General features: G+C 40.0%; 1 protein-coding gene and 1 pseudogene across 2 annotated transcripts in view; one reads left to right on the top strand and one right to left on the bottom strand.

Annotated features, from left to right (window-relative positions):
* Nucleotides 1–9,803: 9,803 nt before the first annotated feature.
* On the top strand, nt 9,804–17,695 carry LOC138046273 (ATP-binding cassette sub-family C member 4-like; annotated as a pseudogene).
* A 6,700-nt stretch (nt 17,696–24,395) lies between these two features.
* Nucleotides 24,396–27,500, bottom strand: part of LOC138045778 (BTB and MATH domain-containing protein 36-like) — a 10,038-nt gene continuing 6,933 nt past the window's right edge. Inside the window, exon 3 of one of the 2 annotated variants that reach the window (XM_068892400.1) lies at nt 24,396–24,678. In XM_068892400.1, the coding sequence (XP_068748501.1) occupies nt 24,493–24,678 (186 nt within the window). In that variant the 3' untranslated portion in view covers nt 24,396–24,492. Of the gene's footprint in view, nt 24,679–26,220 lie in introns of those variants that run through there. The other variant, XM_068892401.1, reaches the window with a different exon arrangement.

Raw genomic sequence — 27,500 nt, 5'->3', positions numbered from 1 at the left:
TCATGCTTGATGGCTGCTTGTATTTTACAATCACCGCTTATGTAGCACTTAAAATGAACGTCGGGATCCGTTGATGCCACGAGTGCAACACTAGCCTTATTTTTCGCAATGTCACACAAGTTGTAACGTGACCAATAGGGAGAATCCCCTTCACTGCGCGCGCCGATCACTATGTTTATTTTTCAAGTGAAACTCGTTTCATTTCAATATTGAAATTGATAAACCCACCCATTGATTTAATTTTTGGACTAGTGTAATCCTGTCAGTATGACCGAACGACGACACATTACAGCTTTTCAATTTTTACCTACTTTTCCTCCAAAAAATCTATAAGGACTTGCTGACGCAGCAGAGGAAGTAGATATGCAAGTGAAATTCACTTTTTTCTTTCCTGTTTTCAGCCGTTCGTTTTTCACAGAAAACCTAATGGTCGACCCATGAAAAAATGAAGAAAATCAAGAGATAGGGCCAAGAAAATCAGCAGATGCGGAGAGAGCGATTTCTGGCTTTGTTGCTTATAGGACTAGTACCCTATGGTTTTTTTCTCCGGAAGGATCCAGCATTGTTCGTCATAAAACTAGTTACGGGACTTATGCAAGGGAGGGAAATATACACTACGATTGGCATGTGTTATTTAACATATTGACGTCAGCGTTTCATGCGTTTTTCCTGTTATTGATCAACTAATTTGACAATATTATGAGAAAATTCATTGTCAATAACAGGACAGACGCATAGGCCATTGCAGCAACGTGAGAGGACTGGGAAAGAGTATGGTTGTTTTCCATTTGTTTGAAAAATGAAAGATCAACTAAATTTGAGAGTCTTTACCACGAATAGAAGTTTTTGGGGGAGGAAAATGGCAAAATGGTAGCTCCTCAAATATCACCCAAAATAGAGTTCGTATGTATTGGGTAGACAGGCGACAAAATTATAAGGGTTTCTATGGAATTTTGCAACTTTTGCAAGGCTCCCATTTTGACAATGTTCCACTTAAAACTCTTAAACTTGGTTGGGTAGCTTTTCCTTCGTGAACCTTTCGGTTGGAATGTTTAGATTTTCAATCTAATCAATATAAGAAACTCGCCCCAGTGCTCTCACGTTTCTGCAATGGGCTATTAAAAACTGACGTCAAATTGCTTTTTACGATAGCAAATAGTCAAATTGTCCGCTGTCACTAAATGACGTGTCGCACAAATTACAGTTTCATGTGTCTATTCGCTTACTGACAATGAAAATTAGCCAATGAGCGCGGTAGGATTTCTGCAGTTATCGTTAAAATATATATCGCATCGATCCGGACCATCTGGAATAGAAATTCTTAACCTCAGAGTCATTCTTATCCTAACGATGTCTGTAAAAATCATAATAGCCGAGGAAAAACACCTTTTGATATTTCGCGAGCATTATCATCGCTGAATTAAAAGTAGTGTTCATACAGAGTTATATTCACAACAAACACTAGACAGGACTGTTTGCCCGAAGAGCAATCAATAAAAAAAAAAAAGCAATTGAATCCTTTTGCCTTTAGTTCAACGCACACCACATCCCGTTTTTTTTTTCAGCAGAAATTTAAAGCCTTGGTAACGGTTACACCGCTAATTATCGAAGCTGCGCTGATAATGACGAGCCACGGAATCAATTTATAACAAGAGCATTATTTCAACATGTCCAAATTTGTTGGAAATTTCAAAATAATGGCACGTGTCCTTGAGCATCGTGACTCATTGAATCCCATAGTTTTTAGCTGATTGCTCAGAAACAAGGGGCCCAACTGCTTAAAGAAGTTGATAATTATACACTATTTATGACCAAAACGGCTGAAAGCCTTACCCTTTGGGGCTGCACGTACCTATATAGCCCATACGGGGAGTACCCCCAGGCACCCTCCTTCGAGCAAGGTAAGACGGCATGTCCTATCACTAAACTATTTGTTTCGCCAGCCTGAGAAATCAAAGACAAACTAGTTTTATGGCCAACAGTGCTGGGTCCTGCTGGAGAAAAGGGTAGGGTACTAGTCCTATAATCAACAAAGCCAGAAATCGCTCTCTCAGCATCTGCTGAGTTTCTTGGCCCTATCTTTTGATTTTCTTCATTTTATTCATAGATCGACCATTGGGATTTCTGTGAAAAACGAACGCCTGATAACGGGAAAGAAAAAAATTTAATTTCAGTTAAATATCTACTTTCAGCAACTCCTTACATTTTTTTGAGGAAAAGTATAAGTCGAAAAGGTGTAATGATTGTCGTCTTTCGGTGACACTGACAGGATTACACTAGTCCAAAAATTTAATCAATGGGTGGGTTTATCAATTTCAATATTGAAATGAAACGAGTTTTTCTTGACAAATATATTCACCAGCGCTAGCGCGCGAAGGGCAGGGGATCCTCCATAGCTGGTAACTGGTCACGTTACAACTTGTGTGACATTGCGAAAAATAAGGCTAGTGTTGCACTCGTGGCATCAACGGATCCCGACGTTCATTTTAAGTGCTACATAAGCGGTGATTGTAAAATACAAGCAGCCATCAAGCATGAAACAGAAGTACAGACCATTCATCGAAAAACATGGTTCCATTCAAGCCTGTCGTGTTCATTCAGGTGCACTTGACGAACTCACCGCTCAGAGAACACCGGCGAGTGTTCGTTGTTGTTGTTTTTACGCTTAAGTTCCTAGTAGTAGTCATTAGGCTAGTAGTAATACAGGATTCAGTTGTCATAAAAACGGTAAATGAAAACTTACTACTTTCATCTTCTCCTAGTGTTCCGTCGATCTGTGGGAGAATGTACCAAAGGAGCTTGTCAGGACGACGGCAACGGTTAATTAGTGACAGTCATTATTTACTTTTGGAGTATCTCGCAAGTCTTGAGAATTGATCAACTTTAACGCAACCTGCACCTCAAAACTGGATCTCCAGCTTATCCATTTACTAAACGAAGCTTTTTGTCACTACTTAGAAGGTCAACAAACGAACCTGAACGGCAGAAGACATATTTTCACCGAGTGCAAGGGTTATGCAAATGAACTTTGACACGAGCGATAGTTGTGTAAATACACTGATTGTGGCAGATTTTAATCTGTTGTCGCGTGCAATCAAAGGAGATACCCAGCGGTTTGAACTTATGGAACGGTTTATTAAGGTAAGAAATTTACTGTGATCTGCTTTTTAGCCTTCATTTAGACCCAACTTTTGAGATTTTCTTCCTCAAACTTGGCTAAATTTTAGTAGGTGAACAAAGGCCTCAGAGTAGGGTGTCTTCCAGCCTCTCTGGTAAGCTTAGAATTTTCCGAAAAGTTTCCATATTTCGTCAGTCTAAGTAATGAATGTACCTTAGAATTTGTATGAAAACGAAATTCTGTGAGCTGCATTTTAGGGGACGTAGCACGCTTCACAAAATCGGTGAATTTTACCTTTCTGATCACGGTCGGCAACCTCAGTTCCGCCAAAATTCAATTTTGGCTCGTAGCAAAGCAAAAATAAGAAACTGGAAAATAATAAATTGCTTTTTTATATATATGTGCCAAATCCTTTTCACTGACAAAAAATGAGGGAAAATTATTTTTGGTCCCGAAGTCGAGTGGACCGCTTTTAGAGAGACTGCCACTTAAAACCTCAACTTCACTAATGCTCGAAGTAATGCGTGACATATCACAGTCGCGTTACCTGCGCAGTAACGTTGCGCACAAACAATTAGCGCGAACGTCCTTAAGTTCTCTATAACCCTCCAGACTTCGCTTTGCACGCCCTCAATGCGTTCCGATGACTGTCACGGATTTTCTGGAAAAGATTGCACAATCTCTGTGATAGCTTCTTTTCTTTTGGAACACAACCTAATAGTAGGTAACTAATGCAATATTGCTTTAAAGTTTGGAATTTTCACAGGAAAATGAAGGGGCTCGTAATTTGCGATGAATGTCCCGTTTTAGGATTCAGATAAACAAATAACTATCTATTTTGGGAGTTAATAAAAATTCTAAAATTTTTATCACTAAGTCAATATGTGCCCTTGTTACGAGTTCGAACGTTTTGAGGAAAGGTAGCTTGCAAACTAAACTGAACGCAGGGTTGTCGGAACAACAACAAGGAGATTTATTCCAAAGTGAACGTAGTTTCCACGAAGTAAAACTCTAAATAACACGTACTCGACAAACTTACACGGCCTCCGCCAACTTGAATGCACACAGCTTCTGTCACACTTGACTAAACACGGTTAACGCCAACTCTCTTCGCTTGTGAAAAACTAGTTAGAAAAACACTCCGCTTGTACTCGTCTACTTATATACTCTGACAATAAACTTCTAGAACTTTCTAAATTAGTAATGAATCTAATAATAGAAAGATTACAAAACACACCGATTTAGAAACGCTTACGTACAAACCTAAATATAAACAAACTCGTAACTCTCGCGAAGCTTCTAGAAAGTAACACTTGTCACGCAATATTATTTTTCGTAACATAACCCCCTCTTGAGAAGAAATTTCCTAAATTTCTACTAACAACGAAAAATTAGTTAGATAGTACCAACTGAGGAGGCAGTCCAGTGTCTCTTAAGTTATTCCTCTACTCTGCTTAGATAATCGGCTAAAATACTTGTCACCATTCAACTTCTGGAACAAATGCTCAGCAGTTGGCATAGGCTCAGGATCAAACACGGTTAACTTGTTCAGTTTACGATAGTCCACGCACACACGATTTGAGTTGTCTTTTTTCTTAACAACTACAACAGGCGAAGCATAGGGCGAACTTGATTCTCTTATGACTCCCATCTTAATCATGTCTATAATATCCTTCTTCAACGATTCTCTTAAGCTATACGGTACTGGGTATGGTCTTGATCTAACTGGTTGGTCGGATGTAAGCTTGATATGATGCTGAGCCAAACTTGTTGTGCCTGGAGCTTCTGTGAATAAGCTTTGAAACTCATTTGCAAGATCCATGAACTCTGCTCTTTGCTCATGAGAAAGGTTATCTCCTATGGTCACATCATTGACTGACTCTTTCGCGACATAACCACCAATCTCCAGATAATCAATACTATCCACAGGGTCAACTTCTTCTACTTCACTCTGAACTTGTTCGTTCTTACAAATGTTAGCGTTCGTTTCAACAGCAACTGCTCCAACGGAAACAGGATCCTCTCGCTCAAAATACTTCTTCAGTAGATTAGCATGGTAAACTCTCTCTTTTCCTTTGACTCTCACTTTATAATCATTGAGACCTACCACAGCACTAACCTCGAATGGACCTTTCCACTGCATTAGGAGCTTGTTGTGGTCGGTTGGTAGCAGCACTAACACTTTGTCTCCAGGTACAAACTTCCTGACTTTAGTCTTTCGGTCGTAATAATGCTTGCCTTTGTTCTGGGCTTTCTGAAGCTCGGTGTGCGCCAGTTTGAGGGTATCTTCAAGCTTCTCGCGTAGCTCAAACACATACTGATAGCTGTTCTTTACTTCAGGCTCCTCCAACTCTTTCGTCCAAAGCTCTTTGAGAATAGACCAATTCGGCTAACTCATTGTTGTACCCAATTCAAATCTCTAGGGGTTAAGATGCTTTGTGTATTACATTTGCATGATAATGTAGCATTCACATTTAAATGATATGGTAATACTTGGAACAAAACGTTTTATTCCCAAAAGATTTGAATTGGGTACAACACTGAGTTAGCCGAATTGGTCTATAAACATCGGTCCTCTGACAGCTCTTCCATACAGCAACTCAAACGGCGAAAAACCAGTAGACTCCTGGGGAACTTCACGATACGCAAACAGCAACGGGTTAATATAGCGATGCCACTGTCTTGGCTGTTCGCTGCACAATCTCTTTAACATGCTCTTCATTGTTCCATTAAACTTTTCCGTCAGGCCATTACACATAGGATGATATGGAGTCGTGGTGAGCTGTTTAATGCTCAAAAGTCGCGTCACTTCCTTCATACACTCAGAGACGAACTGCGTACCAAGGTCACTCAAGATCTCTTCAGGCACTCCCAAACGACTAAAGATATCCACCAACGCTTCTGCCACAGTTTCAGTATCAATGTTCTTCAGCGGAACGGCTTCAGGATAACGAGTTGCAAAGTCGACCAATGTCAATATATATCTATGGCCGTCCTCACTCGGGGGAACAATAGGTCCAACCAGGTCGATTGCTACTCTCTTAAATGGCTTGTCAATTAATGGCATCTTCTCTAGGGGAACCTTCGGTACGGAACCCTTGTTAACTGTCTTCTGACATACATCGCAGGACTTGCAATAACGAGTCACGTCCCCTTGAATGCCTGGCCAATAGAAAGCGCTTTGAATCTTATCAGTCGTTTTCTTTATTCCCATGTGACCTCCCATGATCGATCCGTGCGCTAGTTCCATTATTCGACTTCTCAGCTGCACAGGAACCATAACCTGCTTCAGGGGTTTACCTCCGTTCACATAAGGGTGCTTGTAGACGCGGTACAGAACTCCACCTTTCACTTCAAATAAAGTCTCAGCCTGGCCTCTCACAACTACGTCATCTTTCTCCCAAAATTTCTGTAGGTTCTCGTCATCACGCTGCATTTGCTTGAGCTTTTCTCTGTCAACTACAGGACTTTCTTCAGTATCTGGTACCTTCAACGGAATATGTTCTCCAGCTTTCTTAGCTTGACTTCTCGTGGTTACAGCACAAGCTTCTTGTACAGGAACTTGCCAGCTTGGATCTGGGTCGTCAGCGGCTCTTGCGCTTGGTACATTACCAATAATTAAATCATAAACAGCATCGGGAAGACACTGCGCTTCCACCTGGCCCTTGAGATAAGGTGTATCAACATCAATCTTTGCGATGGGAACTTTCCTTGCCGTATTGTCAATGAGCAGCATAACATTAAATTCGCCAGTAAACTGATCCTCAGACACAAGATCCCTCTTTACTACAATTCCACTACAACCAGTATCTCTCAGGACATCAACAGGCTTCTCTCCAACTCTACCTTTCACGACAGGCATTTTACTTCTCACTCCAGTCAACGGTTCAACACAAGCACTACTCAACAATGGAATCTTCTTACCACAGGCTAACAGCAGCTTATCATCTTTAATACAGGCCTTAACTTCTTCAACAGTAGGTTTAACCTCAGGTGGCTGAACTAAACAACTGGCACTCACTTGACCACGCTGCACAGGGTTACCATCCTTACTTTGTCCTCCTGATCTGCGTCCACCTGATCGACAGTTTCTAGCTTCATGTCCCTGCTTACCACATAGGAAACACTTTCTTGTTAGGGTTGGGCAGTTGACAGCTTTATGACCTCGGGTGTTGCACTTAAAGCAATGCAGAGCTGGTGGATTAATCTGCATGTTCTTGTCTTCTTCCCTCTCAGGCTGCACTGTTGGCTTTCTGCTCGCTGAGCTGAACAAATGTTTACCATGAGCCTCCAAGTACTGGTCAGCGATCTTCGCAATCTTTGCTAGGGTCTCAGGTGCCCTTTCTCGCAGGTGAATTGCCAAATCCTTAGGACAAGAGTCAATAAATTGTTCTTTCACGATCAAGTCCTTAAGACCATCAAAGGTTCGCGCAGTATCCGAAAGCTCTAGCCAACGTAACAGGTATCTGTCCAGTCGCACAATAAACTGCTCCGGACTTTCGTCAACTTCTGGTCTGGATGCTCTAGATTTTCGACGATAGCCGTCTTCGGTAAGGTCATATCTCTTCATTAACGCAATCTTTACCCTGTCATAATCCTTAGCTGCATCCTCCGATAGACGTGAATACACTTCTAGTGCCCTTCCAGACAACAGAGCACTGAGCTTCGATGCCCATCCATCTTTTTTCCACTTAGCCGTCTCGGCAAATCTCTCGAACCTCTGCAAATACGCGTCCAAATCGTCTTTACCATCAACAAACGAGGGGAGTTTAGGTGCCTTAGCCCGATCCTCTCTCACTTCAGGACGTCCGTCAGCACTCTCCACAGCCAAACGTGCAATTTCCAGCTCATGTTCTCTTCTTGCCGCTTCAATAGCCTCTTTCTGTTTCAACAGCTCGGCTTCCATCTCCAATTTTCTTAGTTCGCGTTCTTGTCGCCTGGTTTCTCTCTCTTCGTCTTCTCTTCTTTTATCTTCTTCAAGTAATCGACGTTTCTCTTCTTTTTCTTCTTCAAACCGCCTACGTTTTTCTTCTCTTTCTTCCTCCAATTGTCTTCGTTTTTCTTGTTTTTCTTCCTCTCTACGATTCTCTTCGCGTTCTTTTTCTTCTTGTTCACGCACAAATTCAAGCAGCTTTTCTCCTTCCAGACCAAACTTTTCGCCAAGCTGAATAAATTTCTCCATTTTCACAGCACTAAAATTCCACGGCTCTTTCACTCGCTACAACTTTTTCCACAGCGCAGCTACTTCCTTCCAAGTTGTGATCCTTTCCTGGTTTCTGTAGTCGGCAAACAATTGAATTCCTCTCCCGGACAGGCCCCCAATGTTACGAGTTCGAACGTTTTGAGGAAAGGTAGATTGCAAACTAAACTGAACGCAGGGTTGTCGGAACAACAACAAGAAGATTTATTCCAAAAATGAACGTAGTTTCCACGAAGTAAAACTCTAAATAACACGTACTCGACAAACTTACACGGCCTCCGCCAACTTGAATGCACACAGCTTCTGTCACACTTGACTAAACACGGTTAACGCCAACTCTCTTCGCTTGTGAAAAACTAGTTAGAAAAACACTCCGCTTGTACTCGTCTACTTATATACTCTGACAATAAACTTCTAGAACTTTCTAAATTAGTAATGAATCTAATAATAGAAAGATTACAAAACACACCGATTTAGAAACGCTTACGTACAAACCTAAATATAAACAAACTCGTAACTCTCGCGAAGCTTCTAGAAAGTAACACTTGTCACGCAATATTATTTTTCGTAACAGCCCTGTACTATTCCTTTTGATACTAGATTCGTGTGACGTCAGAAAATATTTGCCTGTATCCGGTATGTTATGAAAAGCAAAAGACGTTCTCGATGCCGTCCTCGTTGTCCTTGCTCGTTAGGTCCCTTACATATACCATGTCCTTGACTAATGTCACCTGTTTACTGTTTTTTACTTAACAACTTTTTTTTGGTAACGTCTTCAAACATTTTGCTTGTTTTACTAAAACGCAGTGTCAAATGCAGTACGCCAAAAACGCGGGTTCCAGCAAGCGACATTTCGCTTACTGGCTTACATGAAAAGTGGAACGTACCGACGAACGGTCGTACGATGACCTCATAACCAAAACTAAAATGTCTCGCATCGATGGGTTACCATGAGGGCTTACCATTTAAATGTAATTTTTGGTAATTCCGGGGAGAATCCAAATGGATCAGTTTATCCCGGTGGAATGTTTTCCGAAAAAGGGTAATACCTTTCGAGCTATTCCCTTTCTCTCACTTTGACCGGAATTCCCTGAAATTTATGTACCATTTGTCCACAACTACAAGTGCCAGAGAAAATAGACCGCTACATTTGTTTTTCAACCGGAACAACCCGTTTTTCTGGCAAATGATACAGCACATTCCCATTTTCTTTTTCTAAGTACAGAGCGTGCAGTACCCTCTGTCAAAACATTCTCACCGAAAATTTCAATCAAATGGTAAGCGCTCCATATTTTCTTAATCATGGTTGTCCACGTGCGCGCTACTGCTCCGGGCAGTCGAGCGTAAACTTGAACTTTTTATTTTACTATAATTATCTTTGTTTTGTTTTTAATTGAGTTACAGATTACTCTTGTGGAACATCGTACATTGCAGATTTTTCGAGAAGGTCACTTGATCGATCTTTTATCCAATGACATTCAGAGAATGGAGATGGCACCTGAGTGGATTTTTGACATGGTTTCCCTCATCTATTTTATCCCCGTTATTCTTTACTTGTTTCTCAATTTGTTTCCTTGGAAGGCGCTGGTTGGACTACTATTTCTGGTGGCTCTTGCTCCAAATTTCCTATACGGATCCCACCTTGTTGGAAAACTACGACGGCAAACAGCCAACCTTTCTGATAAACGTATCGCACTCATAGACGAGCTGGTGACCGGCATACGCGTTGTAAAGACACAAGCCTGGGAACATAACTATCAAGATAGTGTGAAGAAAATACGAAAGTAAAACACCTTAAATATCAAGTGATTCGTTTACTATGCCCAGGATTGAAATTAATTAGATGCAGGCAGATATCAATAAGCGTCGCGAAGTGTCCCCTTGCACTTCTCTCCAACTTTAACATCACTGTGTCTCGGAATACAAACACTTAACGTCACCAAGTATCTCCCAAGCTACTCCTCAAGTAAAGATAAACAGCGACATTTACCCAAACTAAAAATAACGCTAACCTTTACCCTTATCTTGTCGTTGAAAATGGGTAGCAAAGGCTTGGACTTAAAGGGACACTTCCTGTTGGATGTCAAAATTGGGTGGCCATCTAATTAGGGTCAATCCTGGACATAAGTGTCGTTTACTGACATACTGATCGTAATTGATTGACTCAGTTCTTGATTGATTGTTTGATGTCGTATAGTCGAATGATAATTGACTGCATGACCGGGTAAGTGGCCGACGGACATAGAAATAAACTTTATTTAATCCTCTCGAAGCTGACGGTTCTTAACCCACATGACGCCCATAGGTCATTTTAGAGTTCATATCTGCCTCCTCTTCAAAGCGAGTTTAGTGCAAATTTTTTGTGATGGTAACTAGTTCTACTTTAGATATAAATGAAACTAATTTTTACAAGGAAAACTTTGCACTTAGACTCGCTTTGAAGAGGAGGCAGACATGAACTCGGAAATGGCCAATTATTTGGCAGGAGACGATTGCTTTCACCACTGCGCCATCCCTGCTCCCTAAATGATTCATTGATTGATTGATCGATTGATTTATCACTTGACACTTTGATGCATTAGTTATCATTTTTGATCTACCGCTTGATTGATAAAGCAATGAATCGTTGTTGAAAGTGTAATCGGCAAGGAATGGCATAACAGTTTGCAATCAGCATAATCCTAATATTACCAGTGGTGAAAGCCCTCGCCTCCCACCTAAGTGACGTGGCCCGAGTTCGACTTGCTCTCTTGGCGTCATAACTGGGTTGAGTTTGTTCGTTCTTTTCTCTGCTCCGAGAGGTTCTTCTTTGGGGACTCTGGTTTCCAAGCAAAGTTAACCTGCGATTTGAAATGAGTTGATTGTGCAGTGTCCACAATTAGTTCCCTAGCGCTAAACACAGTTGACACTTAAATAAAGTTCATTATTATCTCGATGATCGTTATTATCATCATTGTGGTGGTCGTCTTTATCTCTATCAACAAAAACAATTGATTGGCATCAAGATCATCCTAAGAACTCCGCTGGCCACCGTACATTCTCTCCCATTCAACAGTCGTTTTCCTATCTCCTCTGCAATGATAGGGATGATGACCTCTTTGATGAAGTCAACGTATGCCAAAGCACACACCCATACATTTAATTTTCTGTAGATAATAGTCTAAGATGCCCACGCATTAACCCTTCCTTCCCAGGATCGAAACGTTAATTCTCCTAACTAGTGCCACAGATTTATTTGTTGAGTAGTCATGAGAATTTGCTGTTATATCAAGTTCAAACCTAAGCTGATAATTATCTTCATTCTCAATCACTGTCTGACTGACATTTCATTGAGATTGTGAGGAGAATTTACATGCAGATCACTCATGGGAGTCAAAATGGTTAAACATTATCAGTTTCTGCGGGACCTCATCAAGGGGATCCTCTATCTCCCATACTTGGCCTTTTTGTCAACCCTTTCCAGAGTTGATTTATTTGTAGAACGCCTTCCTTGGAAGATTCAGCACGCCCACAATTGTAAAAACCAATCGAAACAGAGCTATCGCAGCGTGAAGGAAAATGTCATGTTACTTTTCGCGGAAAAAAACCTGTTCTTAAAATTAAATTTAGTTACTCGGGAAAGGGTTGATCCAAGGAATTTTAGAGGAGATATAGGCTCCACTTGATGAGCACCTGGTTTCTGAGAAAACATGCCTTTCCATTGCAGGCAGGAAATCAGCAAGATTTATCAAAAAAGTATGGTGGTGTCAGCTATTGAAGCCATGGTATCATCTTCGCCCACACTTGCACTTTTCTTATCAGTGCTGTTTCTAGTGTTGAGCGATTGGGGACTGAATCCAGCAAATGCCTTCATGCTGCTCGCCTTTACGAAACTTTTGAAAGCTTCCTTTTTGGTTTACTTAAATCAAGGACTCCGAATTGCATTTGAAGCAATTGTATCACTTAACAGAATAGAGGAATTCTTACTTTTAGAGGAGTTGCCTTCGCCCCGGTACGGTTGTCACGTTTCCAAGACTTTGCGCGAAGACACATTAAAGTGCTCCTAACCCCAAAATATTTTTTTCGCTAAAATGAATCTTTGCACCTGTTCGAAAGGCATTGCGGCCATTTTTTCATCTTTCTAACAAATCCTGCCATTTTATAGGCTTGGAAAGTTGCAAAAATCCAAGCATCTTTGTTCACGACCGAGTCAGAAGGGGAGTGGGTCTATTCCTGAGTGACGTCACAAACTGATTTACATTTAATTAACTCTTAGTAAACATGCATGCAAAGTAGATTGTGACGTCGAGTCAGGAATAGACCCACTGCCCTTCTGACTCGGTCGTGAACAAAAGATGCTTGGATTTTCGCAACTTTCGAAGCCTATAAAATGGCAGGATTTGTTAGAAAAAAAATGGCCGCAATGCGTTTCGAACAGATGCAAAGATTCACTTTAGCGAAAAAAATATTTTGAGCTTGGGGGCACTTTAAGGAGGGATGAAAATGCTAGCAACCTATGCCGGAAAAAGAACAAAAATCGGCTGCAAAGAAACACCAATGGGAACACAGAAAAATCCACAAATAGCTCTACAGCGAAAGAGGAGGAACCAGGAAATTTCTACAAAGACACTGAAGATGCTTTGGTCATTTCTAGTCTGAGTTACAAAGGAACTGAAGAAACAAGTCGATATGTTCTTTACGATGTTAGTTTCCTGGTTCCTAGACGCAGTCTAACTGTTCTTCGTGGTCGAGTAGGGAGTGGTAGATCTACACTTCTCTCTGCGATAGAGGGGCAAATCAACTTGTTAAGTGGAACTGTAAAGTACCCAGGAACTCTGGCATATGTTACCCAAGTACCCTGGGTGTTCTCTGAAACTATCAAGGAAAATATTTTATTTAGTGAGTCTTATGACCCTGACTGGTATTCAACTGTTGTCGAAGCTTGTGCCCTAAAAGAAGATATCGATCTTTTTCCGGACAAACACGAGACGATTGTGGGTGAGAGAGGAGTCGTCCTCAGTGGTGGACAGAAGGCTCGTGTAAGTCTGGCTCGAGCTGTTTATTCCTGTGCTGATGTTTTCGTCCTTGATGACCCACTTAGCACTGTTGATCAAAGAGTTGGTGACCATATATTTGAGAAGTGCATTTGTGACCTCTTGGTGGCAAGATTCGGCTTTTAGTGTCTCATCATTCCAGATATTTCAATGGAGCAGATGAAATTATAACTTTAGTAAATGGTCGTGTTCTAGAAAAGAGAAGACCGCAGCTAGAAGGAACAGAGTATACAGAACCCGTTATCTCATATACTCGGCTGGGCGGATACCAGGCCCCGTCAGATCTGCTTGATGGTCAGTCAGCTGCTTACAGGCCAAGAGGAATGGTGATTCCAGCCGAGGATCGTGCGATTGGACACGTGTCTTTTCGGCTTTACTGGGACTATTTCACAAGCGGAATACATCCAGTTCTTCTTGTTATCTTAATTGCCTTGTTTTTTCTGACTCAACGTAAGCAACTCTATTATCCTTGAATTTGCTCTTTTAACCTGTGGGCTGGGAATTTATTGAAAGAAAGAGTGAAACCTCTGCGTCATAAGATTAAATATCCATAGGTTTTTAGAAGAAGTCTCTTTGAAGAAGTCTTAATCATTTGACGGAGCTGGATTAAAAATAGTGTTTTGAGATAGAAGGCCGGTGCAGCAATGATTAATATAATCGAAAGGAGAACTTCACCGTTTTCGATTGAATTTCAATTTCCTTAAGCGTTGCCGCTTCCTTATACATGATAAGGTACATCCCACTTATGCAACAAAAAAAAAGTCCAGAATCAACCCGCAACTGTACATCATTCAAAGAAATGAAATGTTGTTTTTTTTTTCTTTTAGCTGCTTTAATCTTCCCGGATTTATGGTTGTCGTATTTATCAAAGGAAACTTTGGAACAGCAACAAAAGACGAATAACATGGTCATTTACGCCAGTGCGACTGCAGCATCGCTCGTTATTACAACTATTCGTGTGTTCCTCTTTTTCATTGTATCACTTAGATCCTCCCAACGCTTGCATGATAGGATGGTGGAGGCCACAGTGCATGCCCAACTTTTTTTTTCGACACAAATCCAACTGGAAGAATATTAAACCGGTTTTCAAGGGACATTGGAAGCATGGACGAACAGCTTCCCCAGACTTTCATCTTGTGTATTCAAGACATGCTTCTTGTCATTTCAGCTATTTTCTTGCCAGCTGCTGCAATTCCTTGGTTGTTATTCCTCTTCTTCCCTACTATAGTGGTGTTTTTTTTCTTTGGAAGATACTATCTTAAGACTTCTCGAGAGCTGAAGAGGTTAGAATCGATTAGTCGAAGTCCTGTCTTTTCGCATTTTTCAGAGACCATGACTGGTTTGGACACAATTCGTACGAGAGGAATGGAGGGCAAGTTCATTGAACAGTTTTACAAGTAAGCAAAAAAAAAAACATATCTTAAAATCGCATTAGAACTCCATAAATTCCCCTTTTGTTTCATAAATCCAATCTAACGGTTCCATGAAGCTAATACTATGAAATTATACTCAATCAAATGCTAAGCACAGGCTGCATGGACAGACATCTGGCGAGCGGTGTGACTAGAAATTCTGCCCACCTTGTAGTTATTGTTCGATTCGAGTCTAATGCGTTGTCCCATGTTTCAGTGTCTTAAGTAAAATTGTTTTTAAGTTCTATATAACTACCCAGCGAAAAAAGGAATGACGACGTGTTGGTGCTGGGTTTTCATTTTCTTCCTCTTGCGCGTTCGCTACGTTCTTCATCCCTCCAAGCTGACGGGATCTCCCGAGTGCTTTAGAGCACGTACGTTAGCTCAGCAATTGTTTAAAATAAAGGGTAATCGTTGCCCTTAACCCTGCAATGCTAGCTACCAAAATGTCATTTGCAAAACGATAAAACGTGAACAAGTACAAATCTTGCCACACAGCAAAATACAGCCTATAAAACCTGTTCATCGTGGCGTTTGCTGAGCAAGATTGAATATAAAGATATATTTGCAAGAACAAATATCATGGTATCTAAATTTTAATGAATCATGACTCTACCTTTTGAGATATTTAATGAGTCAGTTTCAGAGCCATTGTTCAAAACAATTCATTCCCCCAAGTCTCAGACGCATCAAGGATAGGAATGGTGCAGCCGTAAATGATCTCGAAGAAATGCATTTTTGACGTCAATCATTCATTTCAGGCATCAAGACTTGCACAACCAAGCATTTTACATGGTATTTGAAAGCACGCGTTGGTTTGGACTTCGTGTTGATCTCCTTTGTGTTCCCTTTATAACATGTGTGGGTCTCGCTTCAGTGGGATTCTCAATAGACCCAGGTCAGTCAATGTAATAAAATGCTACTATGATCAAAAATCACTTTCTTTTCTTCCTCCAGATTTTCCAGGTTCGTTTTCTTAACACCTGCTTGGCAAAATTTTGAGCTTTGATTACTATCCAAAGGCTCTTTACTTTAAGTGTAAGTTCTGGATTTCACGGTCCGCTATTACTGATGTTCAAAATTGACCGATTGGACCTCAGAGGGTAGGATCTAGGGTAAGTGACGTCATTTACTCAGCTTCAGCGTGTAAATGCAGTTTATTGTATATGCAAAACAATGTTTTTTTAAAACTATTGTTTTGCATATACAATAAACTGCATTTACACGCTGAAGCTAAGTAAATGACGTCACTTACCCTAGATCCTACCCTCCGAGGCTTTAAAAAGCCTGAAAGCCCGAAACTCCCGTGCTGCATATTAATTTAGCCGCGTACACATGCGTTGTAATATTGAACTAGTAAGTTTTTGACCTCATTTTCTTCTCGATCCAGCTCTCTCAAGATTTTAAAGTTAGTAATGGCGGGCCATTCAATTAGTGTTTAGTTAAAATAGTTAAATAGTTTTAAAATCCAAAAAAAGAGAATTGACTTTTTTGGTCAGAGTACCAGTCAAGGATATCATTTCATTCTGAGTCACAAAGGGAAGGAAAATAGGACGGATTGATCGTACGACGACATGGCCAGACAAATCGTTTGGATTAACCCGAGTTCAGGATATCTGAATCAAGGTAGTTAGTTCATTTGGCATACATCACAGCTTGAAATACAAAAAAAAATCCCAGTACTCTCTTGAAGAAGTCGAACCTCCTACCTTCCGATTAGATCGCCGGATGCATCTAGTAATCGGAAGGTCATAGGCTCGACTCCTACAAAGAAGCATTCGGGGTTTTTCCGAATATTCCCGAATCATCATCCAATAAATCTTCTCTTTATTTCATGAAATCTCGGTTAATATTTATCACCCACTTCATACTGGTTTGCCTATTGTATTTTTATCAAATGTTTGCACCAAGGGAGAGTACATGCCCTATTTGCATGAAAATTCGCAAACCTTCATAACGTTTATTAATGTAAACGAGGCTTATCCCAGTGGTAAAGTTCCATAATGGCTTTGTTTGCTTTTCAGCGATTACTGGACTCTCCTTATTGTACTCCATGGAGACTTAAGAGCAGGTGCAGTACGCAGTTCGGCAATTCTCGAAGGTGGAAAATTTAATGACCTCAGTGGAGCGAGTAATTACCTACACAAGCTTAGAGTCTGAACCAGGATACAAAACAAAGTCACTTCCGCCCACGCAATGGCCAATTGATGGGCATGTGACATTTCATAACGTCACTATGATGTATTATGAGAGCGGACCACAAGTTTAGAAGAACTTGAAATTCTACATCAAGGGAAGGTCCTGGATTGGAGTAATTGGAAGGACTGGAGCAGGCAAATCCTCACTAGTGGCGGCACTTCTAGGCATGCCTGAGGCTCATGGTGACGTCATTATCGATGGTGTGAGAATACACGACATTAACCTCCAGGAGTCCAGACGATGTATTTCTGTTCTTAGTCAAGTTCCTGTTCTGTTCAGCGGATCACTGAGACGCAATCTTGATCCCATGAACCAACATGGAGATGTTCGTTTATGGGCAGTACTAGAGGATGTACAACTGAAATCTTTCGTAGAAAGGCTCAATGGAAAATTGGAATACGAGTTGCTGGAGAGAGGAAGCAATTTAAGTGTCGGAGAAAGACAACTCGTTTGTTTAGCGCGCACTTTATTGCAGGAAAACAGAATTGTTATTTTGGACGAGCCAACCGCCCACGTAGATCCACAGACAGAGCAAACTATCTGGAACACTGTGTACACGAAACTTAAGAACTGTACTGTTATTACAATTGCACATCGGTTAGACACAATCAAAAATTGCGACAGGATATTAGTTATGAGGGAAGGCGAGGTTCCATGTGAACATGGAAATACTATGCCTTTATTGCTTGAAAAATGGTCTATGATATCACTTGAACCATTCAATTTCCTTTGACTTATTATAGAACATCCACAATTTCACTCGACGTCTTCCTCCATAGGATGCTATCTCAGTTTAAGGCTTCATCATATGTTTGTCATTACTGAATCTTACAGGGATATGAAATCCCACAACAAGACAAAATAGAAGGGCAATATGGCCACTGGGACAGAACATAGTTAATGCATGGAGATGATGGTTATGAAACTCGTCAAGTCTTTTTGTTTCATGTTTTTGTCTGTGTTTTTTGCCTTGACGGCGCACAAAACACACCTTTTTTCAAGAAGACAACCAATGAAATCTTTGGATTAAACTTTGCACAACTAATTTGCGAACCCATGCGAAACGAAAACAAAAGATTGGGCACTGGGTCAATTCAACATCGAATGCGACAAATTTGTTCTTGTTTTTGAAGGTTTTAAGGTTTGATAACCAGGCCCTCGATTAACTATGGACAGAATTATCTGCTTTTTTTTTTTCGAAATGAGTTTATTACTTTTAAAATCATTGGAATAATGAAGATCAAACTAAGCTACACTACACAGCAACAACAGCAACAGTTTATTGTACCCATAGCTTAAAGACTCTTTGTGGAACCGCATGCATAGCGCCTCGACTCAGGTTTCGTTGTCCATGAAACCCCCATTGACAGTCATATGTCTCTATCTTGTGTTAAATCCATCGCAATCGGAGACAAACTGTTCGAATTTAACACTGGATTAGTATTATATTAATAGTGTTATTATTACTTTTGCCTTGAATGTGTATATTTTATTGCTAATCGATAATTTTGACTCAACCGTTATGTATATATAGGCCGCGAATTCGCCGTATCAATGGTGAAAACCATCAGTGGATAACTGAGTAGTTGGATCGTGATGAAGAGACGATGGCAACTTGCACATATATGGAATGAAAACCTCAAAGATTTGAGCCACGGAAGTCAGTTCGGGATCAATGGAGTTCGAGTTTCATTTGCTGAAGTCATTGTTTGTACTGAGTAATGGTAATGGTAATGAATTTATATTTAACAATTATTCGTCGAAGGCGAAGTGATTATCGGTGAACATTCACCGAGACGAAGTCGAGGTGAATATTTAACAATTATTCCATGAGTGCACGTTGGATATGAGATGGTAAATAGCCAACGAGGCGCGTAGCGCCGAGTTGGCTATAACCAGTCTCATATCCAACAAGCGCGAATGGAATAATTGTTTTATTAAATTCCTTTAAACTCCAAAAGTTTAGAAAGTACGAAATGCGAGCGAAAAAAGCGAGCAAATCCGAGCGAAATAAAAAAAAAAATTGATGAGAACCGATGCGATGTCGTGTAACACCTTGTGGTCAGACAGACGCAGGCTCGTCACAAAAACATTTCTTACCTTTTCGCGTACTTCTAAACGTCGGAATTTAACCCAGCTGTCCAGAAAAACTGTCTTTTTTTTTTTTGCTTTTTTCAGAAAAACACTTTTAGCTTGGCAACACTTAGATCAACCATTTACCATATAAGATCAAACCAAGGTATATGAGCTGATAACCGAGATTGAGTGAACCAATCAGAGCACGAGAATTGCATTATCCCAGGTTGAGAATTTATTAAATTCTCAACCTCAGATAATGCAATTCTCGTGCTCTGATTGGTTCACTCAATCTCAGTTATCAGCTCACATACCTTAGTTTGACCTTATATGGTAAATGATTGCGCTTAGCGTTGCTAAGCTAAAGACGTTTACGCCAGAAAGCGAAATTTCTTTCGGTATAAAGCAAACGAAAAACGTTTTTGTGGAAAGTTTAGATCACTTTCGAAGCTTAGAGATACGCGAAAAGGTAAGAAATGTTTTTGTGATGAGCTTGCGTCTGTCTGACCAGGAGGTATGACACAACATCGCATCTTCATCAACTTTTTTCGATTTCGCTACGATTTTCTCGCTTTTTTCGCTCGTATTTCGTACTTCTAAACTTTTGGAGTTTAAGGAATTTAATAAATTCATAATAATAGTAATCACTGATTATAATAATGATAATGATAATGATAATGATAATCACTGAGCCTGAGGAGAATAATTGTCTCAGTATAAATACACAGGTGATTATTTCAAAAAAGAGAAAAAAAAAAAAACCCTTCAACGCAAAATCATCTTCCCTTTTATGTACAGTGGCAAAACGATTACTGGCAGCCATTTTGTCCGTCGAGGTGATTATCAGTGATTATAATCCGAGATAGCGAGCCAATGAGAGCGCGCGATTTTTTATAATCACGTGCGTACTTATACTAAAGCGCATCATTGACATATGCAAATGCGCTTTACAAGCAAGGGATCTATGGGTGAGATCGGACATCAGCATATATAGGCGCCGCTGGCAGACGCTATCATTCCATTAGCGATCTCACCCAGCACATAAATGAATAAAATGAGGCCTGACCACAACCGGCCGGGTGCTCCATGCCCTACTCTTTACGAATAGTGTGTGGGTTCCTTTTACGTCCCACTGCATGGGTTGTAAACATTGAAGGGTTGTGACGGGGCCCCTATGGTTTATAGTCCTTATCCGAGAAGACTTGAAAGTCTTAACCATTTGCGGATTTAATTACAAAGGCAGCACTTTCTCCTCAGTTATTTAAAGACCCTGAGTGTTGGTCCGGCCGGAGTCGAACTCACGACCTCCCGTACTGAGCGAGCAGCTACATTTGTTCCCTTCTCTGTTTGAGTTTTATTCTCTTGAATATTTTTGGAAGTTGTTCCCGAAATCTTGGTCTTGTATCAGACAATCTACGGCTGAAACGATTTTGTGTTTTACGAAGTTCATGTCGGGGTCAAACGTTCCTGGTATTGCCCAAAATGAGCAAGTTTTTTGTGACTGTATGTGACTCGATAGCAACAGTTGTAGCAGAGTTTATGAACAACTGATTGCCTCAAATTGTATGGTATCGAACGAAATAATAGTATTTATTTTTATAGTTATTAAAAAAACAAACGTCCAGCCCTTTTTACAAGAACGAAGAATCGAATACAACAAATATGTACTTTATCGATGTGTGTTTTATATTTGAATCGCTGTTGCGATGCGGGCCGCGTTAAGTGAGGAAACTCGACTATCTTTGATTAGTGTTAAAACCGCGCTTTGCTTTATTTATTGTATATAATACATTTCTGATCTTCAAGCCAACTTCTCTTCCGTTCCCTTGTAGCTTCATTAAGCAGAATAAAAACATTTAAAAAAACGCGCGCAAAGCATGCCGTTCGACAGATAGTTTTTAAATGAAGTTAAGGCCCGATTCACACGGAACCACGTTAAACTTACGAAATTTTAGACGCCTTGCCGTTCAAAAATTTGAACGCCCAAATCAGGGACGAATTTTAAGATGTGAGGAAACCCGGTTACCGTCTACACTTTTCCACGGCAAAGGCGTGGTTGAACGGATGCGGGGTGACTCAGCGACTACCGTTAGCCCCTCTCTTTCCTGACGCCAGTTTGGATTTCGTAAAGTTTAGCTCTACGCATGAACAGATGGTAAAACCACTGACAGAGTTAAAACTTTAATCCGGTTCGTCAGTTCCGTGTGAACAGAGCGAAAATATTGCATGGTTCCGTACGAACAAGACGGCCAGTCAAAATTTTCGACCGGTGGAAATTCGTCCAGTACCATGTGAATCGGGCCTAATTAACAACAGTAGAGCGGTTTTCAAATGAGTGTCGTAAAACCAAAACCAAAGTAATTACTTTGGCCAATCAAAAAGGACAATCCAGTAAACCAATCAAAACTTGAAGTAATAACACGTAGCCGACACAAAGCGCGGGAAAATGTGAACGCGCGAGCCACGATTGGTTTTGGTTTCACTTCTGATTGGTTGAAATAGTGGCACGAGCACTTTGACCCAATTACTGAGTGAAGTAATGCAAAACCAAACAATTAGCTAATTACTTTCGACACTCAATTGAAAACCACTCTAACATAAGAGAAACTTAAATTTACTTAAGGAAGTGCACTAGATGATTGAAAAAAATCAAAGTAGCAGAAATCATTACATACAGGAACACTTCGTTGTTCCATACAGGAACCCTTGATTTGTCTAAAAATGACGGTAGCCCAGGCTTCTCCTAAGAAGCCTGCGTTTCTACTTTTACGCTGGAGTGTGTGATACGTTAACACCCTTTTCTAAAATAATATTCACACTTAAGGATACTTTTATTTAAGCTATTACTATATATGGTTATTATGCAGGTATATTTTGTTTGAGTAGCTTTACTTTCTCGTATGCCGTAGACAGGTCACCAAGACGGATAAAATGGCAGTTATGCCTAAATATCGGTCGAAAAGCTACACTATTTCGGCTCCAATCTTTGAGATTCTAATAAAAACAAGTGATGTAAGCACAACGAAAATTCTAAATTTTAGTATAAAATTAGACTAGTGTATTCTGTAGGCTAAAAACAAAACAAAGTAGAGATCACAAACAATTTTTCACTTTCTACTTTGCCTTAAAAGTATAAATGTAGTCTTTTAGTTATAAAATAGAAGGAAATGCTATTAAGAAATAACTTGTAAAACTTTTATCTAGCCACGATTTCTCATTTTTATGAGTTGGTTTGTGGCCTGCTCAGGCCATGTCTGCTAGAGAGACGTTTTATGTCCTTAAGTCAATAAAAATCAGAAATAGTGGTTTCTGTTTTCCGAATGCCAAGAAATTAATTATTCCATTGAAAAAAATCCAATTATAGGGTTATCTAGGGGCCCATGCCTTGGTCCTCCGCGTCACTCCCATATGAAATTCTTCAGTGTAATTGTGGTATCAAGCAATGACAAGCAAGAGGATACGAGGTAAAAGAGCAGGCGCTATAGCGGTGAAAATAATTTAAAATCTATTACTGGTTCTGTGTCATGTTATGTTGTATGCTTATTTCAAGGACAAGACCTTATTGGTCAGAAAGAGTGAACGAGGGCTGCACAGTCATGGGAACAATAGAAAGAAATAACCTCCGCAGCATGCACGCAGTCCAAAAATTAATCTCAGATATTAGCATCTAAATTCATTTTCTTCATTCTCTTCTCCTGTAAAAATCTTGTGACTGTAATTCATTTATTCGGAGAACACGCAAATAAAACTAATTAAGCTCAGGAGCTTGAGAATAGAACAAGGATGACGGATACGATCGTTCAGCGATCTTCATGATGAAGCTCCTGAAATCAAGGCCCGCGCAGGGGGTGGGGGTAGAGCGGCTTTTGGTCTAACGTGGGGACCAGGTTGTAACTTGTTGTTTTAAGTCCCGATGTAGTAACTAAATATATTTATTACTATTGACAGTTTTAGATGCATTTAAAACCATTTTTGAAATTTTCCGGGGGGATGGGGGGGGGGGGGGGGGGCAGGCCCCGGAGCCCCCCGGAGCCCCCTCGTTTGCTCACGCTTACACGTTCACATTACCCTCCCCTCTCCAGAAATAGTTAATGAACTTAACTATTTAATTTACTGATTTTAATGCACCAGTTCACGCTCTTGAGTGCATCATGGGTAATCAGGCCAACATGACAGGAAATTAAAAGGTTTGTATGAAATTCAAAGCAAAATAAACTGTACACGCTTCACCATCATAAGCCAAACAAGTAAGTCCGAGTTCATAAATGAGATGAACTGGACTTGGTATCTATTCTTTGTAATTCCTAGATATTGCTTTTTTTGTCTCCATACATTTTCTGTAATTTTCACAGGAAATGTATGGCAGAAACTTTGTTTAATAATATAATTTCTACAATATAGCCATTCTCTCCAACTTTCTTCTGCCGCACGTTTGAGCGCATATCTCCTGTTTTGCGAATTAAAACCCCCAAAATTCCGTATCATGAATACTTTTGATCGTTTTGAACTTCCACCGAGAAACCTTTGAATTTCTTTCCATCTTGCCATGATTACCAATGATGCACTCAAGAGCGTGAACTTGTCTATTAATGGATCCGAATGTAATTACAACTCGCAGTATGCTGTTTGCGGGTTGTGCGAGAATTTACTATAATATTTACAGATATTTATGGAAGTTGTTTTTGTTTGTTCGTTTGTTTGTTGTGCCCGTTTCATGGCTTTGACGGTTTTGCAGTTACTCTGGTTTCAAATTCTGAACGGAATTGTCAAAAGCCTACAGCTTGATCGAGTGCTGCGACAACGGCGACTTTCACAAGCTATAGGTTGAAGGCAGAGACTTTATTTTCGCATCTACTTCAAGCAATGCATCAGCAACAAAAGAAAGAATATCAGTATCTAAATTCAGATTTATGCCGTTGTTCTTCAAACCCCTTAGATACTAGGTAGCAGTCTCTCCGGCTTTAACCAAAGCACTGAGCTCTGATACTGATAGACATCAGTTCTTGGACGTTGATGTTTATGACTCACTTGTTGCAGTTTCTCCTGGCATATAACCTTTGGATTTAAAATCCCCGTTCAAGACGCTGTATAATCAATTCAACGATCTGCAAATAGTTGTCTGGTTCAATTTGGTCACGCTTTCCATGTCCCTTTAATTTCTGTGAAGTTAATCGACGTGCTTCATAGATGCATGCTGATATTAGTGATTTTATTTCGTACTTTTGAGCGTAGATTAACATACCCAACACGTCGTCCTCTATCCTGCTTTTGACCATAGAAATCATGAGATTAACACTCTTCTGAGCAATGGAATCTATTTGGTATTCATGAGCAAGCTCAAACAGGAAGTAGCAATTTCTTTGGGTGATTAACTTCTCTTTCAAGGATGAATACATCATCTGCAACATTTCCTCGAATTCGCTTGCTTTTTTCCCGGGCAGAGAGATTTCAGCGTTATCTTCCTCCTTGAAATCTGTTGTGAACATTTCTCGAAGACAGGAGACCAAAATGCAAGAGTGCCTCGATGAACGTGGAATCTTCGATCTTCAAAACAAGAACGACATCACTCAACTTCCATGGCTCTGCGAAATGTGAAGGGTAACTTGTAGCCGCCATTGTGTGTAGTTGGACGCTAAAGGACTGTTAAATGTAATCGAAATAACTGGAGTTATGATTTAGCGCCTTTGGTGTGCTCAATATGGACTTCAGTTGAAGTAATAAACACAGGGGGCCCCGACAAACTGTGTGACCATTTTTTTAGCTAAATCTTTTACGATAAAATCCAAGTCCAAAAACTTAAGTCTTTTTACCTGAAGTGTTGGCTGTGGTAAAATCCTTGTGGCTAAAAACGTCGAATTTTAGTGATTTGAAGGGTTTGTGTTCCGCGTTTACCTGAGCGGAAAGTAGAACACAAAAAAATAAACCTTTCAAATTATTAAAAGTCGTCGTTTTCAGCCACAAGGATTACCCGTTGTTACTAAACCAAGGAATGACCTACAATGACCTACAATGATCTACAATGACCTACAGGGTCCTACAATGAGCTACAATGACCTACAATGACCTTCAGTGATTTACAATGAGCTACAATGAGGTACATTGAGAGCCCTACAATGGCATAAAATGAACTACAATGACCTAAAGTGATCTACAATAACCTACAATGATCTACTATGACCCACAATGAGCTACAATGTCATACAATGAGCTGCATTGGCCTACTTAAATGGCTTACAATCAAAGAGAAAGACAAAAGACGATCAGGATGAAGAGTTCGGTGAACGGAAAACATCCATTGTGCGTTTTCACGCAATGCTTTTAGTCCATTGCATGACAGCCCTAATGACGGCAGCAATTACGCACATGGCCTTGAAGGCAGAAACAAACTGCGTTCTTATATGCGCATTTAAAAAATCTCAATGCACTTACAAACATTTGGACATTAATTAACATTAAAACTGCTACAATATCGCGAACGGGCGAGTCTTCAAGCGAGTGAGCGATATGGTATTAAAAACGAGTGAATAAAAACGATATCTGGCTGATAACATGTAATATTTATTACATATTACATGCATGAAAAAAATCAAGCCACCAAGTTGAAGTACAATAACGTTGCATTTAATAATAGTGTATGAATGTAAATGCTTCCCGCCAAATTCTTCCCGCCATTTCTTCCCGCCAAATTTGACGCCAGGCGTGAGCTAAAATATAATGTGCAACCCGATTGGTCCAACCAAATTATTACAGTCTATTTGATTGGACAATTTAAACCGTGAAGTGATATGATATCATTTCACTGCAGTGAAATTATATATCAGTTCACGGGTATCATTTTTAGTCACGGCTTTATCACACTGATATCCACACATAATATGTAATAAATAAATTTAGTATAAACAAACAGGTGATTATACAAAATCGCGCGCTCTCATTGGTTCGCTATCTCGACTTATCAGCCGATAATCACCTTGACGGACAAAATGGCTGCCAGTAATCGTTTTGCCACGGTAAGTGAAGATGATTTCGCGTTGAAATGTTTTTTTTCCCCTTTTTTGAAATAATCACCTGTATATTTATACTAAAACAATTATTCGCCTCAGTGATTATCGGTGAATAGATAATCACCGATAATCACTTCGCCTTCGGCGAATAATTGTTAAATATACAGACGGTTAAAAGTGCTTCCTGAGCCAACAAAGATGTGAATCAAAAGGATCACGAGGATTCACAGTCCTGATTCGAGGAGACCGAAAATGACAACTTTGGGTTTCAAAAGACAAAAAAAAAATATAAAACTTTATAAAACGTTTCGGTCTCTCGACCTTCGTCAGTCACAAAAAAATCCATAAACAACCTACGACTTTTAAAGTACCGTTTTGACAGCAATGAATAACAAACAAGTTACGTAACAAATGGAAGGACAACAATACGTGTACAAAACGTAAATCAGCTACAACAAATTAGACCCGGAACAGTTTAACTGGTGACAAAAATTATGTAATTGCCACAACGCAACAAGTTCCCCATAAAGGGCCTCTGAATCATAACATGCACATGTCGCATTCCTAACAAAATCCCCAAGAAGGGCCAGTAAACAAGAAGTAATAATTTCCCAACTAAGAGCTTTTGAATGACCCAGCTAGTATAAAAACAACAGAATCCCCAAAGGGGGCCCCTGAGCGCTGAAACAACCACAATAAAGGACTATAATTAGTTAGAGCGTACACAACGACTAGTTAAAATATTTAGTGTTAAAAAAAGCACTTCAAGAAAATCGCAGCACCCCGCTCCAAGTCCGCTAAAATTAAGTAAAGTGGATGCGATTTTTTGAATGAAATTCCTGTCTTTTATTAAGCCCAAAAGGTGAAAGGGAAAATAACTGCGCACTCCAGTATGCTTCTTTCGTGATAAGTAAATTTTCAGGTTGAAATGAAATTCAGATTAAAATGACTTTGACCTACGTCATTTTATTTTAAACAAAAATAAATTCACCTTGGTTAAAATTTTTCAAACCAGTTTATTATCAGCTGTCTAAACAAAGGGTTTTCCCTTTTTTGGGGGATCTAATAAAATTATGCATATGAAACCTGGATTTTTAGGGCGGTTCTACCTTGTCTCTCTCTCATCTATCCGCTTCCTTTGTTGCTACTGACAATCTTTACCACTTACCTTATCTCTCTTTTCTCTCTTGCTTTCCACACGAAACTCGCACCAACGTACGTCTGTGATTACGTGTTCTCTGCATTTACCGCTATGCTATCGGGTTAAAAACTGAATTTCTGCCAAGCCTCCTTGGCAACTACAATTTCTCACGTGCGTAAATGACACGATGTGAGACTCATAGCTTATCATCCGTTATGGTTATACTGACCATGGAACCGTCAGGGGCAGTGTTTGTGTGAACTCTGAGTACTTTTTGGAAATGTTGAACGAGCTTAAGCAGTCCACAAAATGTATAT

Source organism: Montipora capricornis, chromosome 4 (genome assembly GCF_036669925.1).
Source record: "Montipora capricornis isolate CH-2021 chromosome 4, ASM3666992v2, whole genome shotgun sequence".
Classification (NCBI taxonomy): domain Eukaryota; kingdom Metazoa; phylum Cnidaria; class Anthozoa; order Scleractinia; family Acroporidae; genus Montipora; species Montipora capricornis.
The sequence above is the reverse complement of the archived record's forward strand: the minus strand, read 5'-3'. Positions and strand labels throughout refer to the sequence as shown.